General features: G+C 32.2%; 2 protein-coding genes across 7 annotated transcripts in view; one reads left to right on the forward strand and one right to left on the reverse strand.

Moving 5' to 3' along the window:
• Nucleotides 1-2,204, forward strand: part of LOC105423323 (epidermal growth factor receptor kinase substrate 8) — a 21,877-nt gene extending 19,673 nt beyond the window's left edge. The window contains exons 9-10 of one of the 2 annotated variants that reach the window (XM_089080745.1): nucleotides 57-192; nucleotides 271-2,204. In XM_089080745.1, the coding sequence (XP_088936871.1) occupies nucleotides 57-192; nucleotides 271-366 (232 nt within the window). In that variant the 3' untranslated portion in view covers nucleotides 367-2,204. Of the gene's footprint in view, nucleotides 1-56; nucleotides 193-270 lie in introns of those variants that run through there. The other variant, XM_089080746.1, reaches the window with a different exon arrangement.
• Nucleotides 1-21,179, reverse strand: part of CRMP (Collapsin Response Mediator Protein) — a 24,762-nt gene extending 3,583 nt beyond the window's left edge. Inside the window, exons 1-10 of one of the 5 annotated variants that reach the window (XM_089080749.1) lie at nucleotides 20,817-21,179; nucleotides 11,700-11,794; nucleotides 10,879-11,191; nucleotides 9,497-9,676; nucleotides 9,120-9,233; nucleotides 8,342-8,574; nucleotides 5,733-6,069; nucleotides 5,358-5,513; nucleotides 4,888-5,164; nucleotides 4,628-4,703 (exon numbers count right to left, since the gene is read on the reverse strand). In XM_089080749.1, coding sequence (XP_088936875.1) covers nucleotides 4,628-4,703; nucleotides 4,888-5,164; nucleotides 5,358-5,513; nucleotides 5,733-6,069; nucleotides 8,342-8,574; nucleotides 9,120-9,233; nucleotides 9,497-9,676; nucleotides 10,879-11,191; nucleotides 11,700-11,794; nucleotides 20,817-20,855 — 1,820 coding nt within the window. In that variant the 5' untranslated portion in view covers nucleotides 20,856-21,179. Of the gene's footprint in view, nucleotides 1-1,414; nucleotides 4,704-4,887; nucleotides 5,165-5,357; nucleotides 5,514-5,732; nucleotides 6,070-6,732; nucleotides 6,966-8,341; nucleotides 8,575-9,119; nucleotides 9,234-9,496; nucleotides 9,677-10,878; nucleotides 11,192-11,699; nucleotides 11,795-20,816 lie in introns of those variants that run through there. The other 4 variants (XM_089080748.1, XM_089080751.1, XM_089080750.1 and 1 more) reach the window with 4 other exon arrangements.
• Nucleotides 21,180-21,194: the final 15 nt, after the last annotated feature.

A 21,194-nucleotide genomic window follows, 5' to 3' on the forward strand; every position in this document is an offset into this window, starting at 1 on the left:
ACACACATATACACATATATATATATATATATTATATATATATTTTTTATTTGTAGAATTTGCAAACAGTTGGAAAATATGAATGGCACAGAAATGTTCAATTTATCGCGACGGCGGCTAGAACAATTGTGCGGACTATCCGAAGGAAGTAGACTCAATGGACAATTAACTTTAGCGAAAAATGAATGTGAGGTAAGTATATTTTAGTTAAAGTATATTTTAAAAAGAAAATTCTGCGTAATACTTATAATACTTCTCAAATTTCTTTAGTATAAAACAGCCCGATCATCAGAGCTCAAACAAGTACTAAAGAAAGCACGTCAAAGAGCGGAAGAATTAGATGATAAGGATGAAGTCAGACAGTGAATCACACTGTTTCTTATATTCCGTATGCAAACTGGAATGTTGTAGATTGAAGTGATATGTGCAAGTGCTTACTTTATTGTCACGCAAAAATCACAAATAAAAAAAATGAAAAATAAAATAAAATAACGTATATTTTTCGTAAAAGGAATTATTCTTAGGGATGTACTAAAGTACAAAATATTATTGAAAAAATATCGAATTTTTTTATATCACGTATGATAATTAACTATTGCGAATTAAAACAAAATTGCGTGCCAAAAGTTTTTAACAAGCTAGGAAGCACGTATTATATACAAAATAAATTAACTGTGATGTTCTTTTTGTGCAAATGTGCGAAAAATATCCATTTATTATATATTGTAACAAACTTACATAGTAAGACACAAGTTATTTTCCAATGTGTTTGCGTTGAAAAACTCAATTGTAGCATTTAATTTTAAATGAATTTATTGTATGTATGTATGTGTGTGTGTGTGTGTGTGTGTGTGTGTGTGTGTGTGTGTGTGTGTGTGTGTGTGCGCGCGCGCGCGCACGCGTGTAATAAATTTGTAATAAATTTGTTTCAAATTGAATGATATAATTTAGTGTTCGTACATTCATTTTCTCTCTTCCCCCCTCCTCTTCTCACGTGCGCACATACACACAATGAACAAATAATGCACAAACTTTCGCATAGTATTGTAATAGTTAATTATATATGATATAATCAATTATATATCAAATATTTTAAATTCAATTCATGAATGATATTAAAATTATCGATATTAAAAAATAATTAAAGAAATATATAGGCATAATATACGTCATATATACACACACAAGCATATAAGTATCACTTCGATTTACTTTCAAAATTCGAAGTTAAAAAAACTAATAATCAGTTTGCACTATTTCTTTTATTTTATATATATATATATATATATATATATATATATATATATATATATATACTCTACTTTTCATATTCGGTATACTATAGATATTAAATAAATCTATAATAATAACTATCTATTGATTATCTATAAGGTAATCAATTCATCAAAGAAAATTATGGATTATTTATATCATATTTATTAAAGCGATCACATATATAACAGACATAAATAGGTTATTCTAAATGTGTCATTTATGACAATAAACTATACATTGTTCCTGAATACTCGACACGATGTCACATGAACACATTGATAATTATAATATGCTATTTATTTTTGAAAGCACTTCTATAAATATTATTTAAATAAATAAATGTCACTGTAGATATTCAATAGTGATAATATAAAAATCTTTGATACTAATATAAAATATCAACAACATTACATGCAAAGTAATAATTTTCTCTCTCTGCAAAGTTTAAGTAATAACAATGCGTTGAAATATTTCTGTGCTTTGTAAGATATTTTATGAATCAATAATTGGCTTATAATTCGCTATCTTGCTCTTAATTAAAATCTGTTTTTATATCGATTTTTTAAAATGAATAATTCTCTCTCAGTGTTTTCCGATTCTCTCAAAATGACTCTGAAAAATTTCTTGAAATTGGCAATGCAATTATATTGAGAAATAAACACTGTGTCGAGGCAGAGAAATTACATGAATTATGGAAATATAAAATATTACCATTTCAAATAAACATTAAATGTTGTATTGTGATTATTGCTAATACAGAGATGCCTAGAAATGTCTGTAGAATTGCAATAGAAAATCTATTAGAAAATTTTTGATTTCTAATGTTATTTTTAATATTATATTGGTCTTTCGTACCTTTACTTGCATAAGCTCTAGTCTGTGACTAGTAAATTTCTTATAATGATTATATAATACTTGTTACACGATGATTATGTGATTACAATTTATTATCCTTGTCTTCCTTATCATTCCAAAAAATTTGGATTAATAGTATGGTATTTTCGGATACCTCAAATGTTATGTCGAAAGTATTAGAAAAAGTTAGAATTGTTAAAGAAAAGTCATATTTAATATTTCAGTTATAAAATAAAAGCAGATAAATTTCATATTATATAGAATCTTATAGATCGGAATGTTGGTTAACTGAGATTACATGAAATGATTAATAACGATACGTGTGCTATAAAAACATATGACTTTGTGAATGTTTCTTAAATTAAGAAATTCTTACAATTAGTCAATATACTTCTTATAATAATAAAATATGATTTCCTATTTTGTTCTTATCGTTATGATCTTATCATGACGATATGAGAAACAAAAATTTTGTGCGTCATTTTTTATATCGTGTGCTTAAACACTGTGAAAGCGAAGAATCGATATTAGCATTGCCGTACGCTTCTTTTCACAAGATTTACATATATCTATCATGCTAAAAAAAATTTTAATACATTGGTAATTGATACTTCTATTATTTATCAAAGTATAAATCATTCGATCGAAAATTATTTCTCCTTGGTATCGCCTCTAGGATTTTACAAATACAAATTTATCGAAAATGTATTGATCATGAAAAGGTGATCAATATAAATGACAAGATTTCTCTAATTTATGTAATCATGTTGAAGATATATTAAACATGTATGCCGATTATAATTATAATAAATGAATGATGAATGCTAACTCATCTCAATCAATTGGAATGCAATATTTAATCTCAACATTCTTAATAAAATTCCGAGAGAGAGAGAAAGAGAGAGAGACAAACATGTAAACCTTTGTGACACATTAGTTACATATAACAGTGATTATTTTTAAATTAACTTTAACTAAAATTGCAGTTTTACATATACATTTAACAATTCAATTAAATGTGTGTTTACTATAATATTTTCTTCTTTCTTGTAACACAAACTAATATTATAATTAACATTTATACTTCGCTGTAAAAATAAATCAGATAAAAATGAATCAGGTAGAAATCATCAAAATGAATGTAAATAGATAAATATATCTATATCTCTTAACTGCAATATGCATCTAAAATATTTTGCGAGCAACTCATAAATTATAATGATGATTATATTGATGGAAAGTCTTTAGTCTTCACTTAGCAATATTTTGTATGCAACAAATATTAATTGCTGTTAAAACTAAATTTCGAAAAGAATTCTAATAACTTTTTGATTGAATATAAGCATATACAATTATACCACATATGCAACTAGTTCATATATATATATATATATATATATATATATATATATATATATATATATGCATATATAAATATATTGTGTAACATTTCACATCATAAATAAACATAACTTTTTATCGATGGCTCAATATAAGTATTGTAACTTAAAATATTATCTTTGAGCCACAACTCTTTCCTGATGCAGTTCTTATTATAGATAATAAACAAGTAACTATCTTATATTTAGAATAATGTGATAATTTTGACTAATATCACACTTGATTTTATTCTTAGACATAATATATTTCATAATAATCATAATTATAAGTTTACTTTTGAGATTAAAGAAATTGTAATAGAATTTAAGAAAAAAAACAAATCATTTTATCTTATAAATTCATGTAATAGCTGACGATGGTCTTTTTTTTAGATCTGATTGAAAATTCTTTTCATAATGATTACCACTCAAAATTTAATTTTATAAAGTAAAATAAATTTTATAAAATATAATAATGTGTAATGATAAAATAATTTTTTTTATAAATTATAAAAATATTTTAAAAACAACTTATCCAATATAGGATATTGCTCAGATATTAAATACACATTTTGTGTTCTATGACATACCACAAATTATATACGTATATTTTTACGTGTATAACAATAAATAAATCTCGAAATGAAAATAACGAAAATGATCTACGAAAATGTATCGACATAATGTTACCACAAAAAAAATCGAAAAAAATGATTGCCGTGTAAAAATTGAAGAACGGGCCAAGGTTAATGATATTCAAGCACGCCAATAATACAGTGCGGCGATGAAGCGACAATGAAGCGAAAGTGGAACGATTAGTATGGATATATGAATGTACAACCTATTGGCCTGTAGTTTCCGCATCCTCCTTTGATGGAACAGACCTTGATCGATGAGAATACAATGTGAAAACGAGTATAAGTATAATATTTAATGATTTAACGAACCTGAAAGCGAGAGTGATACTTTTCGAAATAAATGAAATATGTGTGTACGTATACATGTTATGATAAATGAGAGGAGTATGATGAAGGAAGAAGGAAAAGAGAAATTCCATTCATTTCTTGCATTAAATGATCCTTATACGTAAAGCTTGATGTTTTTTTTGTAAAAATTACCAAAAGCCTCCCGCACTGCGCCCGCCCGGTGGATTATTTACGCGAATACATGCCCTTCGTGCTTCTTCGACATCCTCTGTAAGAAAAACGCGTTGCCCACAATATGATGGAGTGAGACAAATGAAATAAAATAAACATGATTTATTTATCTCAAGCTCAGATAATTTAAAACTATCCCTTATTGATATTAGTAAGACAACCAAAAAATATAATATGCTACATATTTGAAAATTCACAAAATAATTTATCGTAAAACGTACCGCTGATAGAGAAAGTAGAATCCTGTAGGTTTCTTTGCCCTTCGAGTCTTGGGCCCTTCGTGGATGGTGTCATTACAGCGGATTCCGGCAAGGTAGGTACACAAGTAGCAGATTGCAATTTGATCTTTGGACTATCGTGAATTGAACCATTTTGATTGGCTCGTGCCGCAGCTGCAGCCGCCGCGGCTCTTGCTTCTTCTTTAGCCTTTGCAATCGCAGCATCTTCCTCGGCGAATTTCTTGGCTTCTGCTTCGGTTCGTGCAACTCCACGTGGTTTCTACGCAGTTGCAATAAAATATCAAATTTTAAGTAATATATTGAATTTTATTCTCTACCTTCAAATTAATTCAAATTTAATTGAAAATTAAAAAAAAACATTTAACACTGTATTAAAAAAATATATATTATTTGAAAATCACACATTTATAAAAAATAATGATAAAAAAAGAAAAGAAGGATATCAGTCATACCTTTTCTTTGTCATTTATCATGTCATACACATAAGTGCCAAATGGCTCCGTATTTATATATTTTCCGAAACCGTGAACAGCTTTGAGCTCACATTCGTCTACACACACGCGTCCATTGACGATCACGTATTCAGGTACACCAGTTATTTCCATACCCTGTATTAATGGTTGAAAATTAAATAACAGCTAAAATTAAACCACAGCTTGTGAAAGTTATTGCAACTAATTCAATAATATATTTTCTTTTTGAAGGAACGAACGCGCTGAAAATATAAATTTCAGTCATGTATTTTGCGATAAAAATATAATGGTCTATACCGCACGATACGATAACTGTCGTTTCTCATTAAAAGCGGATGACTTAATCAAACTCGCCTCGAAGATGTTGAAGTCAACAGCCTGGACGTGGGTCTGAGCGGAAATGGTACGTTTCCTGTTGGGATCCCAGACGACAATGTCGGCGTCCGAGCCAACGGCTATAACACCCTTTCGAGGATATAAGTTAAAGATTCTGGCGGCGTTCGTGCTAGTGACCGCAACGAACCGCGTAGGGTCCATTATGCCAGCGTGCACACCTTTCTCCCAGAGCACTCCCATCCTGTCCTCTACACCGTTTACACCATTTGGGATCTTTGAAAAATCATCTTTGCCCAAAGCCTTCTGCTCGGCATTAAAAGTGCAATTGTCGCTGCCAATAACTTGAAGATTATCTCTGAAAGATGATTGTATCAAATCATCCGAAGATCGAATATCGGAATAATTTCCAAAGGAAAATCAAGTGTTAAGTTACCTTGACATCGAATAGACTAAAGTAACTAAAATTCATAATACAATTAAATAATAGCAAATTATTAATCAGATAACTAAAAGAGATTGAGAGATTATTTAATAATAGTTATTATAGCCAGTACTTCTTTATTTGTGTATTTAATATTAATTGCAGCATTTACGTGACTGTGTCGCAATTATTAATATTCAGGTAAAGAATTATGCTTATTATTCTACCTGTCATGTTTTGTTATTGCAACTTTTCGTTTTCGTTTTCAAATTAAAAAGATATCGGAATGCCAGATTTTAACCACACATGAATACTTTTATAAAAGCAACGTTATATTTTATATCTCTATTGGCCATGTATGTACATATCCCAATTGATAAAAATTATCGTAATCGGTAATAAAAAGTTGCGTACATACTTAAAATCTATGCTGTAAAAGATAAATTTTAAGGTTCTTAAAATAAAAAAAAAAAGGTCTTTGAAACATCTTTAAATATGTGCGCTATTCAGATATAATTTTTAATAATAACCAAATGATAAATGGAATAACCTGCCTATCATGAGAGAACATAGGGATTTTTCACACGATCTACTTACTGGGCCAGGTGTTCGGTTAGATAGGCAGGTGTCGTTGGGTCAGGCCGCAACGGCGGGTTAGTAATAAAACGCCTTGCTTTCTCCATATCTTTGCCATACTGCTCGCTACCATCGATACCGATAGTGCTCGCCAAAGTTTCCCCAAAAACGATGACACCGTCCGATCGCTTTGCCGATATGACATCGGCGGCTGATTTGCTTGAGATTGCCGTTACATACAGTGGACTATTTACCTAAACGCGATATTTTTATCCTCTCACTGAAATAACTGCTGTGCTTTTTATCATTTTACAAATTAGCGACAAAGTAACTTACGACTGAAAAAAGTTTACAAAAGAAAAATTTCTAAATTAAAATTAAAACTTTATTGCTACTATTTTTCGTTATATATAAATATTCAAATTTGCATAATATTTACACTAGAACAAGTAATTTTTATTGTAATATATGAAATATAACGTATGCGTATACATATCAAATCATATTTATGTTTTTAATTCTAGGCATACGCATGTTAAGTAAAGAATTGGTATTATATGACAAATTCACAAAGCAAAAAGCTATTTTTTTCAGTCGCTTTTTCAGTACTCGATTTATGTATACTCTAATATTTTAATATTTTAAAATCGCGTCTAATTGAATACTCTTATATCGATTCTTCTTATTTAAACATTTTCACATTTATAATACGCAATGCTAAGACTAAAGGAAATAATCGTGAGAAAAATTTATATATGCACTTAACAGGCACTGTTAAGTGTCTAATAAAGAAAAATAAAATAGCAAAGAAAGAAAAAGATAGCATACTTTCAACATGCATACTAGGGATTTCAGCGGAACTGCTAAATATAAATTTCACTGTGTGAACGGACAACGGCATAATTGCGCTCCACATAATTTGCGCGTATGTCACGCAAGCGTCTAGCTAGCTAATATAGAAACTTGAATTACTATTGCTGCAATTGCAACCTATTTTCACTAATCAGCGAGATAGAAAGTGCGAGGAAGGCACGAAACCAATAATGTATACGTAAGACTCGGTACTTTGGACGATCGATATTTTGGACCGAATATACGTTTAAACATGCTGCAACATTATTCGAAACAAATTTAATCGATAGAAAATAATTAATGAGAAAATCGAAGAAAAATTAAGTTTCTCTATCCAAGATTTTCTCTACAATTCTCTCTACAAATTCAACTTTTTCCTTGATGTACGTTTACTTATTTAGAAAAAGACTAGTCGGTACGTTATTCCTTTTAAATAGAAAATATGTTGATACATGATCATTGCATCGATTTCGAATGAAAATGTCTTCCGACATTCTTGTAGACAAGCTATTACTTGGTAAAAGATTTATTTGAATGTAAAGAGAAGGTATAATCGGATTTATGTTTAAATATCACTATTCACAACTATTCACAACAACTATTCACAACTCGATTTATATTATATATATATATATTGGACTTGCTAACGGTGAATCCACAATCTATTTGTCCGCATATTAAACAATTACAAATCTACACATAAATGATTTTGTAAATTCACATTCTAGCCTGCTTCGATGTCAAAGTTGTCTTAAACTTATCATTGATTTTAACTCACTTGGCTAACATGTTCACGAGTATTCGTGGCGTATCCGTATCTGGCCTAAGTGGTGGACTTATAACATGGCCAGCGGCATGTCTCCAACATTTGTGCAAGTAGTTGGTACCATCCGTGCCAATGGCAGCTGCCAACGTTTCACCGAAGACGCAAACGCCGCGCTTACGTGCGGCTTCCACTTGTTCGGCAGCACTACGACTCATTACATGCACTACGTACAACGGGCAATTGACCTAAGCATGCAAAATTATGACACTGATACAGTAGCAAGTGCGACAATAATACATTTTCACTTGTTTCAGAGAACAAAAGAAGAAAAAAGACAAGATACTTTATTTATTTTTACAAAATTTAAGACGAGGAACTTAAAAAAATATAAAATTGTAAAAAGACAAAATAAAATTTAAGAAAAAGTTATAAACAAGGAAGCAAATAAAGAGGAAAACTAACATAGACATTTTCAGATATCTTAGCGTAATTTATCGCGTGACACAGATATTTCTTGATCTTGGAACGATTTGAGAATTTCAAACATTGGGCACATGCCACGAAAAGCAACGTCCTAGTTTCTAATCTACCAAAATTTATGATCGTTCGTGAACTAAATACCGTCACCGGGTAATGTGCATCCGTGATAGAAGTTTAAAAACAAATAAAAGATTTGTATGCTTGGGACGAAGTGAAATATACATCAAAATAGATAATAAAGCATGAATATATGATATTAAACTAAAAACGTTTTAGCAATGCGAATATTATTGCGAAGTGTCTTACTTACCTGATTCGCGATAACACATGCTCTATTCACAGCCTCCGCTTCGACTTCTTCGGGACGTGACATCTCATGGCCTTCCGGACCGGTTACTCCTGCAGCTAATAGTTTCTTCACATTCTAGAGCAAATTTATAACAAAGAGAACTCATAAAGAAATATTGTATTTTGCATCTAAAATTTTGTTTATGAACAATTAATTTTAAAAGAATTTATTAAAATATACTATACAACAAATAATATAAAATCTGACAATATTAAAACAAAATTTCATAATCTCCGGAAAATATCAGCGAAGATTAATAATCAGATATATTGTGAAATATCATTTTTAAGTAATTGATATATGTGTATATATTGACGATATTATATAATTTTATCTACCTCCGCGATAAGATCACCATTTTCCGCGTGTACCATAGCAACGGCGCCAATTTCTTTGCACGCCTTGAAAGTCTCGATCAGCTCCGGGTCTCTGAGCATGAACATATCGGGATACGCCATAAACATCTTGAAGCTACCGACGCCATGATTCCTCGCCAATGTCGCCATGTCCTCTTTGACCTGCAGAGAGACCAGACGAATGGTGAATATCGATGAATAATGAATAGTGAACGCGACTTCCTTTCGATCGTACGACAGTAGCAAATAAGGAGGCTTCGATGACCAATGGCTCGCTTCCATCGCGGCCTCAGGCAGCACGTGCGATTTCCTCATCCATCGTCGCTCGATCCCAATTCCAGCTGTGTAAGCTGTGTCGGCAATCGTAATTATAAGTTACGAGATCTGCATAAAAGTCATCAATTTACAAAACGAGTTTGTTAATTTTCCTATGTTTATAGAATCCCTTTCTCTTGTAGCGATCAATTAAACATTGATAATCAAAACTAGGAATTTTTGGATTTGATGAATCACGCTAAGACAAAGTTGAGAATTGGATTGAGTTTAACTATTCAGCATAAATTTTGTATCTGTCTCCATATCTGTCTCCATATAAAAATCGAGAAAATAATCTCGATAGAAAATGAATAATTAAAGCTTGATTAATCAAGCTTACTGATGTAATTAAATATTAATATCAGGAACTGTTGACATACATCCTGAGTTTGTTTAAAATTTGTAAATTACGACTAACGTAATCACCGGAAGCTGAGGAGAAAGTTAAAATTGATTCAATTGGATTCAATTTGAAATTAAAAATTGGATCAATTTTATGTATTCTGAGCAGTGTAATTTATATTACTTCGGAATTATGTAAATTATCGTTACGCCAATTGAAACCTAGTTAATGTTAACTATTAACATCTTATATTAACTATCAAATTAACTTTGAATATGATGGAAGGAAAGAGAGAAAGAAATTAAGGGAGAAAAAAAGATCTACATTTTTTATAGAAAAGTTTCCCGTGTTAAATACTATATAATTCGTGTTAATCATCTCGTTCCGGGTAGCTGAAAAAGCGAAATAGAGATGCGTATGGCATAATGACCTAGCGTGAGCATTTGATTGACACGTGCAAGTAGGAGTATTGTAAAAATAGGATATTTTGATATATTGATCAGATAGAAGATAACTAAAGACTTATTTTGAAATTAGAAATTTCGAATTGGAAAACAATAAGTCCATAACTAAAAAAATTAATTAAATTAAAAGCAAATATTTTGTATATTTCAACAAGCTTGGTTGGATTAAAATATATTCATTATAAATGTGTAATACGAGAAAAAAGGATATATGAAGTTATAAAATATTGTAATAAATTTACCTTTGGACTCCAAGATGTAACAGCAACGTGCAGCGCATAATCGCAACATACTTTTTGATCCGCTGACTGCCTATATCTCTCGTAAGCTTCCACAAGGCTCTCCTCCTTTCGCGATACCACAAAATCGATGATCATCGTGGTACCACCAGCAACAGCTGCTTTCGTGCCTTGATAAAAGTCGTCTATCGATTTGGTGCCCATAAACTCAAATTCAAAATGCGTATGTGGATCTATGCCACCGGGCATTACATATCTTCCACGTGCATCGATGGTCCTCGTGCCACCTGGTATAATGAGATTGCGCCCCATTTGTCTGCAAATAAAAATAATATATATATATATATATATATATGAAATAATTTCCTCGGTCTTTACAATCAATTGGAGAAACTTTTAATTGAAATGAAAATTGAATTTAGATAAATCAATTTTAATTGGCATTAACATTGATATTTAAATAGTGTCCACTCTTATCTAACGTTTATAATCAGTCACGCTCGTTTCATAAATCATAGCGAACGTAAACGCGTTATCTCACTCGCCACCTCGTTCAATTCCGAGTGATAAAACTACCGAGGCATCGCGTTTCGCTTGTGCAAAGTGGCAGTTAGATACACGAAAGTTAAATACATCATGACTGTCATGCTATTATATGTACATGCTAATCAAAATATAAATGTCGCATTACTTGAGAAACGAACGTGCGGATCCATATTTTGCAATTTACTCTAATAGTCCCAACTATGATTTTTACAAACGATACGTCATAACGAGGAATAGAGATCAATATGTGTCGCGTGATAAAAATGCATTTTGTATACCTGATGATGCCATCCTCGATGTAAACATCGCTGTCGATTATTCCGTCGTCGTTTACAACCTTGCCATTTTTGATTAACAATCTGTTTTGCGCGCTCTAAAACAAAACAAATAATATTTGCGTTAGCTTAACAAAAGTTTGAAATTTTAGAATAATAATTGCGGAACGATCTGATGTCTAATGAATTCAACAAGGATTTCTCTGCCACTGTGGACTATGACTACTCGCTTGAATATTGTCCTTGGTGTAACGCAACTTGGTAGTACGCAAATAGTGAGTGGACTCCAACATCCGGCATACGCAATTAATGTGCGTGTGCATCGCTATACATTACGGTATTATCAATCAACGTTGTATAAGAGAGCGATGTTCGCTGATGGTTCACACACTTCCGGCAATGTTGGATCTAGAGCGTGCACGCGATGTGCATGATTCAATAAACAAACAGTTAACAAACAGTTTCTGCCTTTAATTAAAAGAATATAAAATATAATTCTCTTATAAAAGATATAATTCTCTTCACTTTTATGGCAAAATGCCATAAAGAATTGACATACAGGGATAAAATTTAATTAATCCATTTAATTTAATTAATGGATGAACTATGAGAGACGATGTAAAAAATACTAGAGTAAATTTATCAAATATCTAATTACATATTGATAAATCTACATGGTATTCAATTTCTTATATATACATATAGATAGATACATAAAAGTAACTGTCATCCAATGTTAACGATCTCGATGACCAAGGAATACTAAAATCGAGACGTGTAATAAGATATAATTTCCAATTATAGCCTTTATTTCATTATTGACCTAACATTGCATTTTATGTACGATCTTTATCTTCTTGGAGGAATAAATTGCAAAAAAGAAGAGAGTCAGCATTGCGTATGCATCGACGTAACGCAAGTTGCATCAATGGTACATGGATGAGCATTCTTTTAAAGGGTTCTTTTAAAGGGTTCTCGCTTTTCGCTTCATGCATGCGGGTAAAACATAAAAACCAACCAGGCCTTGGTGAAGGGTGGCAACGGAAACGAAGATAATGCTTCAGGGAAAAAGGAACAATTTCTGGTTGCCGTTCCATCAGCGAGTCGAGATCTCTTTGCACCCCATGGGACCTCAGCCATATTGGCAACGAGTCCTTCCGGGTGAGCTCCCTTCGACGATTTTACGCGAATTAAGCTGCCTTTCACTTTGACGTTTCGTCACCAATCTTGATCACTTCCGTATTATTTCGCATCAGAAAGCAATTCAATATATAAAGATAAATTCAAATATCATTTTATAATATGCTTAAAAAGATTTTTAAGGTGATGCTGAACAGACAAGCGAATTCCGATGAGAGCGTTCACATATACATATGCACATCTCACATACATGGATATATTTATGTATACATATATATACTCACACATTACCGTAATCTGTCGGTAATACGGCCAAGAGTTCAGCATCCGCTTAAATATCATTTGTGATAATAATCGTAAAATAAATAAATGTATCGATTACAATAAGCTTTAAATATGACAAAGATCGATAACTTTGAATTCTTTGAAGAATCAAAACACAACATATTTTTTAATAGATTTGAAATATGATTTGTTATGTCGATTGAAAATATTCAATAAAATCGATGCAACAGAGAATTTGGGGGTATCTGGACCGAATACATAAAACTAGATATAGACGACAGAAGACAGAACGTGGGTACATATAGGAGAAACTTTATTATAGGGAAATTTAGAAAACGGATAATCGACCTTGGAATTTTATGTGTCGAGAATTCATCGGCGGATGTAGTTTATGTGGGTGGAAGCCTTGTCGCTTCTTCAAAACGTAGTTATTAGTAGTAGCTGAGAAAAACATGTGTGTTTCATGTGATAGAGATCGGTGCGCGAGTATTTTTGGCGAGCACGCTCTTAAAATACATCACGTATATAGCACCGCGTGATTTTTAAATGAAATCTTCACGAGAGTGCCTTGAGAGAGTAATAAAATCCCATTAACTTAAGCTGAAATATCAATATCTGAAACTTAACTCTTGATACTTACATTTATCTTTTTATTTTTAATCTCTCTGTCTCTCTCTCTCTCTCTCTCTCTCTCTCTCTCTCTCTCCCTCCCTCCCTCCCTCCCTCCCTCCCTCCCTCCCTCCCTCCCTTCGAATTAATAATAAATAAAATCATTTATATATTACTTGAGATTTTCATTAAGAAGGAATTTCTCATAATATTTATACATTTTATGTCTAACATAAGATAAAAACATTATATCGAACAAATTTAAATTATTAAATAGTAGGATAAAAGAAGTGGTCTTGAATCATACACATATAGCATTAGCATATCAATTTTTATCTAATCTTAACTAAAACGGTGCAAAAGGTAGAAATGTAGAATAAAAAATAGTGGATAGAATTAGATATGATTAATCTTTCAACTTGGCATCAAATTTTTCTTTCGTTTTATAAAAATATTTCGTACACGATATATGAAGATATTAATGATGATTTATTATGTAAGATATGAAAAAAATATGCAGAGTACGAAGGCAAAGCTAATACGACGCAAAATGCGGGCTGCGCCAAGCCAGACGAGCAGCCCTGGTTAAAATCAATAGCCGACACTTCCCGTCTATACGTCGCGAATTCGCCAGCACGAATCGAAGTAGTTGTAAGCGAAAATCTCTTATCGCGAATATCTCTTCCCGATTAGATCGCGAGCGGCAATTTGGCGTGTCAGAACGTGTCATTCTCTTTCTCTTTTCGTCTTTCAAGGTCTCTCGCAAAGTGTGAGAATCGGAGTCCGCTTTTAGACTTTCGGTGCTAGGCGCGAGAACATAGATAGATCGGTCTCTCAGCGAATTTCCATTATTTTGCTGCAATATTTATTCGATATGTCGCTATCTTTATCAACGGAGGAAGAAGCTAATAAAAATGGTTTTCCGAAACTTGCAACTCACAGCTAATTTACGCCGCTCGTTTAATTTAATTGAAACTAATGTCGAGATGCGTTTACTTTTCACATATATTATATACATGTATGTACATACACACATGTAAACACACACACACACACACACACACACACACACACACACACACACACACACACACATATATATATATATATATATACAGGATGCTCATTTAGATTGCAAAAAATCATAATTAAAAGCTCTGATGTGGAAAAAAGGCGTGGAAATATGCCGAGGTATGTTTTATCTTTTATTTTAAAGGACCGGAAAATATCACCTTCTCTCTCTGTGTCTCTCTGGACCGGTAATTCTAAATGAAATTCTTACAGTACGACCGCAATGCAAGTTAAATTCTCGTCAATAGCGAGACGCATGGGCAAGATAATTACATAATCACCTGATGTATTTAATGTTTCGGATTCAAGAAGATCGCGAAGAAATTAGAAATTTATAAATTGAAATTATGCACATTAAACAAATTGTTTTTCTATTAAAAAAACATTCGCATTACTCTATATTTTTATCATGAACATTATTTAGAAGGATATTTATTATAGTAAACGTAAAGAACAATCACACCTAAGTTACATAACAAAAAATTGTGAAAAGAAACAAAAATAATAATATTGTACATTATTAATGAGTGCTTTTGAAAAAAAGTGAATCTGTTTGGAATTATTTTTTTTCCCCGAATGCACACATGGCACTTGGTAAATAAAAATAAATGTTCACATGAAAATTAATCCGCGTCTAAAACGCGTTCAACCGTTACGTAAGGCAAACTGCTACTTGTCAATTATTATACGATCGGCGCCTATCAAGTAATTGCGTCTCGCCTCTTAATGAGAGATGCCGTACGTGGACGTGCCTACATTTAATTCACGGCTGCGCATGAAACCTACGAAAGATCTCTTTGAAGCAACATCGTGGTAGCGATCAAGGCGTCCTTGGACCATATCCCACGATCGCGTTTACCACATTCGTGATCGAAGATGCATCAGCACGGAGCATTACATCTAGTATTAATTTACATAAATCATATGTAAATTATTTTCGTTTCTTTTACTTTTCCCCATTTTATTTTTATGAGAAACTAATAATAATCTTTATCTATATTATCGATTCTTAAATGACAGGTACAAGGTTAAAAGGATTTTATTATGTTAGTATATATTGATTTTATTAATGCCTATTGATTTTATGCGAACAATTGGCGCATTACAATCCTACTCTACATTCGTAAATACGGCGTGCACCGGAAATGGTGAGCATAAGTCACACCTGGCTTCCTCGATCGTGGTCGTTTACGTTACAGAATTCGTGCCGCGTATTTCGCGTATTTCGCGCGATTGACCGACTTAGAGATCCAGTCAAATTTAACACCATAATTTATTATCGTGAAAACGATGCGATGGCGTACCGTAAGAGGGAATCCCACTCTCTTACGGGAAATTGCTTGGACCAATAATAGTTAAATAAAATTTTAAAAATAAAGGGAATAGAAAAGAAGGAAGCAGAGCGAGATAAATAGTTAACGAAAATTGCTGTGGATAATCGTACTCCGGCTATGCTTCGGGAACCATGTGTGTCGATCGTTGAAATCATTATGATTATACGTCAATTGACTATCTCTAGCACGAAGCTAAGCACACTTTTAAAATAACAATATCGCAATAATAATTGATAAAGTTTTGGCTTCTTGTACATACAAAGGTGTAAAATTCCTCAGCAGAAATGTCTAAGAAGAATTCTAACGACTGTCATGTGAATATCATAGATCTAAGAATATAGGATATATCAACTTCATGTTCGATCAAGACTAATTTGCATTATACTATATTACTAATTGTGAATCATGTGACAATAATAGGATAATATCTTGCGCAGGAAATAAAATGACAACATTATCAACACGATCGACAAAGATACATATAGATACGGATAGATATAGATTAAATAGTATATAATTTGTAAGTTTACTAACAAATTACTAGACTGTATAAATTAAAAGTTACGATTAAAACAGTAAATATTTTAAAGAGTTAACTGTTGTGTCTGATTAATTAAACAAATTAATCAAATAAATATCTTTCGATAAACCGTTGCTGCTTATTTATATATTTAATAAAAATAATAACAGCCATTCTATGAAAGAGTGAGAAATCTATATTTAATAATGTGAACAGTGAGAACACATTATATATTAGTGGCTAAGCCATTAGCTGTGATAAAAATAACGTACTCTGAAATAAATTAAACGTATAACAAAGCGCAACACAATATGAGAAATAAAACCAAGTTAATTCCCATTAATTGTCTTCTACGTGATCTTTCGTGGATGTATCACTTGTGATCGTTTCATGTATCGTTGCAAACCGCATCTTTGTTTATCCTGTATTCTCGTTCTGTTCGCATTCGAAATAGTGAAGATAAAAAAAAGTTGTCGAATGCTGTTTCAAAGATTTTCGCGTTTCTTTTTTTTTCGTTGAAAAGCTCATGAAGGCAGGTATCTCTGATTTGCGAAATTTTATTCTTGCGAAAATCGTTACTCGAGACGATTCACCAACTAGCAGTTAGGATTGTATAATAATAATAATAATAATAATAATATCAAATTGTATAATATTAACTCTATTTGTAAGACAATGTCGCGCAAGGTGTGTTAAAAAGGATGCCGGCAGTTTCCCCGACATTAGGTCGACGCGTCGACGAGTCGACGAACTATTGATTCGCGGAGCGCCGGCCTCGCATCACTTCTGGCCACGTCCCAGTGCTGTACGAGTTTCCCCTTTTACATTTTCCGTTATATTACATTTATATATATATATATATATATATATATATATATATATATATTTATCAAACTATCTTAGGATATATCTTTGCGATTCTTCTTTCAATTGATACTTGTAATATTTTCGATTTAGTTCTTTATTTTCTCTGAGACATTAAATATTGAATGTTGTTTCTTCTTTTTAATAGTAATTAACTTGAAGAAATTATGAGAATTGTTTTTCCGTGCGTTTCTTTCACTAGAAAGGTTTTGCATCATATAAGAAAAATATCGAGACATATCGTGCACGACATTTCTGACAGTCTGCTATTCCTTTTCGATAGAGTTCACAAGAAATTAAAAAAAAAAAAAGTCGAAATTACATAAAGTTATAGGCAAGTTAGAGGCCTTTTGCAATTATAATAAAAATTTGAGGCTTCCTGTATTAGAGGAAAATGCATATTTCAAGTGAATTGTAAACAACGTTACAATTGTTAAGTTAAATACAGTTAGTGCTCGAAGCATAACACGCTTGAATCTAACGGTATGACGATTGTTCCGTTTGCAGAATTGATGAGAAGGAGGATGAGAGCTTTCTGTTTTCAATTGATGTTAACTAGCAAGTACTAATTAAAGGCAAGATGTTAATGTAAAATAATCTATAATCTCAAGAAAGAAAATCATTTCAATAATGCATATCCAAGATAAACTTGGTGATATAACATTCTAAGATATAATAAAATAACTCTTAATATAATAACTCTTAACGTTGTAGAATTTGATTTTGTCTTTTTCTTCCGTAGCTTTTTTCTGTAAAATTTCGTTGGACTATATTCATATATATTTTTGGAAATGTATTGGCAATTTTTTCTGCGTCAGCAGAAAATGTTATCTTCGTAAGACGTATTATGAAACTGATAGAGTTTCAAAACAATTTAAGGAATGGACATACCGGCGCATTCACTGGAATCAATAAGCAATAACCTTGCCATGGTGCGATATTTACTTTCGTTTTTCATAAGTTGGAATCGAAGTATTACGATAGTATAGCATCATTTCTCTTCTTTACGAATGTGCGTCACATTTTGCATCCTGATGCTGCGCAACAGCTATTCAGAATCGACATACATAGACTTCAGCCTGATAATAGATCGTTGCTATAGGCGTTACTTAATGATGAGTCGTTCTTTTTTTTTTTGTCATACCTATTGTCGTTGGTATGTCGTGTAGAGATGCGCACAGGGTATAGCTTCCGCAAATGTTGTCCTACATTTTCTAAAAATCGGTGCCTCGCGATAGTAAATATGTAAAATCGCGACTTAAGTATTAGTTAACATTACAATCTTTATCTCTCGTATCGATGAGTTTCATTTTTTATGACTATCGTGTATCGTGACCTTTGCAAACATTGTGTTTTATAGACAATACTTATTTAAAATTCAATCTATCATTTATGCATTATTAATGCAAAACAGATGAACAGCGCTTTTTATACTTATGTAATTTTTAAACTTTTCACGATTTTTCAATTTTAGTCTTATAACTTCAATTTATACAGTTATCTGTATAAATCAAACGATGACATAGAACACATAAAAATACATCGAGTTCCTGAGAACCGATCGTATGATCCTATTGTTGCAGCTCTTCACTCTTTTAATCGAATGAATGTGACTGATAATTTTACGTTCTCACAGGACATTTATGAGATCTGCATTGATAAAGATTGAAATAATGACATGATATAAGAATATGCGAAAATGTCGTAATTTGTTTATTCAAAAAATTTAACAAATATCCAAAAAAGAATAAAATTTCGGAGATTCAAAAGATTAAAATTTCATTATCTTCATTAATTATCTTAACAAATGCAGCTAAAATAAATAACATTGTCCATATCAGAATTCGTTAAAAAAGACAATAATTTATTTGTATGCAGATTGTGTAATATCTTAAACTGTATGTCATCACAAATCTATCACACCTAAATCAATGTTACAAATACTTTTTATTAAAAAAAAAAAAAAAAAAAAAAAAAAAAAAAAAAAAAAAAAAAAAAAAAAAAAAAAGAGCAAAGCATCGTAAATAAATTCATGTTTATTCTCACATGTCGACGTTTCAGCCTTTATCTAACAAAATATGAATATTTGCATACACATAAAATTTGCAAAATGGAAATAATCTCCATTCGCATTAGTCTGATAAGTGCACACCATTTTATGATTTTATTGCGATTGATAACCTCAATAAGATAAACGGTATCGCAAAAGTTCTCATGCAATCGGGAGCACGGAAAGCACCGCACGGTCCCTTCCTCGATTAAATCATCTTCAGATCCAAATTATATCGACTATCAACCGGTACCGATTAAAAAAAAAAGAGTACGATATCAAAGAGAACTACGAGCTACTGAACATAAATACTGTTATTTATCAGATTTATCAATGCCGATTTCTCCATAACAACAATTTTATGTTTAGACTTTTATTATGTGCACAACACGGATTTATCAACCACAGTGTCATAATTTTTTATACAATTTTTTAAAACAAAAAATATACATATAAAAAATAATAAAATTGACTATACAAATTGATTATACAAATCATGTCAAAGAAATGAAATTTTAAAGCATAAGCAAAAATCAGCACGATCATAATTAAATTATCAAGATAATTTAGGAATAAACGATGTTAATGCATGACAAGTTCTCTGGCAAATGGATGACCCTTTTAATGATACAGTCATCTGCCGAAACATTTAGCCTTTAACTTCCTTCTTCAAAATGATTTTCGATAAAAAAAACTTTGAAGGCATGTAATCACATGTATACAAAATAGACTAAATAAAAATAGTTGATTTTGATGTTTGACGTAAAAATATTTTTTCAAACATTAGAATACAACATTGACGTCGCTTAACGATTTTTATGCGATTGCCAAAATGAAGAAATGAAAATCTCATTCTAATGCTCGCGGCAATGAGACTTGGAAGCAGGGGTGGAACTTGAATCCAATGACCTTTTGTCGAGCCTCCCTCGCCATGCGTTTTTTGTGCGGGTACCACACCACTTTTTCCAATTTGGCATCGCTAATTATAATTTGATCCATCTCTATTAAATGTGCTGGATTAAAAAAGCCGACTCAAAAAAGCGTATCGTAACAAACAGAGATAAATCGGATTTCGCACGTCAAATCATCGGCAGTTTATCGTAGTTTATCGCACGTCACCATGTTCGTCGCTCATCCACCATCTCACTCCATCCGTCGTCGCGCACAAATAAAAAATAACGACGTTTTTTTCTTCGACGCAAAACTGGCGGTCGTGCGGCGCGAAGAGAGATGCTAAGCACACTCACCTGCAAATGAATGGGCACTTTCTTCACCGGAGTACTCATCTCGCAGATTTCGATTCCACGACACTCTCACGATATTTACTCTTCGGAGTATGTACAAGCCACTTGTTTTCGTTGGCGCGAAAACGTGTTCGCTTTACCTACGTGCGATTTTCCCAAATCGTTCTTCTCTCGTCTAAATTCCCGTCTTTACGAAAACGAAATGGAGAGAGACCTGGGAGGGCTGAGGGAGGTGAACGAAAGCGAAATTATGTAAGAAGAGCGCAGCGTACAAATTGCCACGAACGGCGCGCATCGACTAAACGCAACGGAACGAGATCGACGATTGACGCCGCGCGACGCGCGACGCTACCAGATGCTCGGAGCGCGCGCCTGCGCCAC

This window comes from Pogonomyrmex barbatus, unplaced genomic scaffold, assembly GCF_055798465.1.
Source record: "Pogonomyrmex barbatus isolate J1 unplaced genomic scaffold, ASM5579846v1 scaffold4, whole genome shotgun sequence".
Lineage (NCBI taxonomy): Eukaryota > Metazoa > Arthropoda > Insecta > Hymenoptera > Formicidae > Pogonomyrmex > Pogonomyrmex barbatus.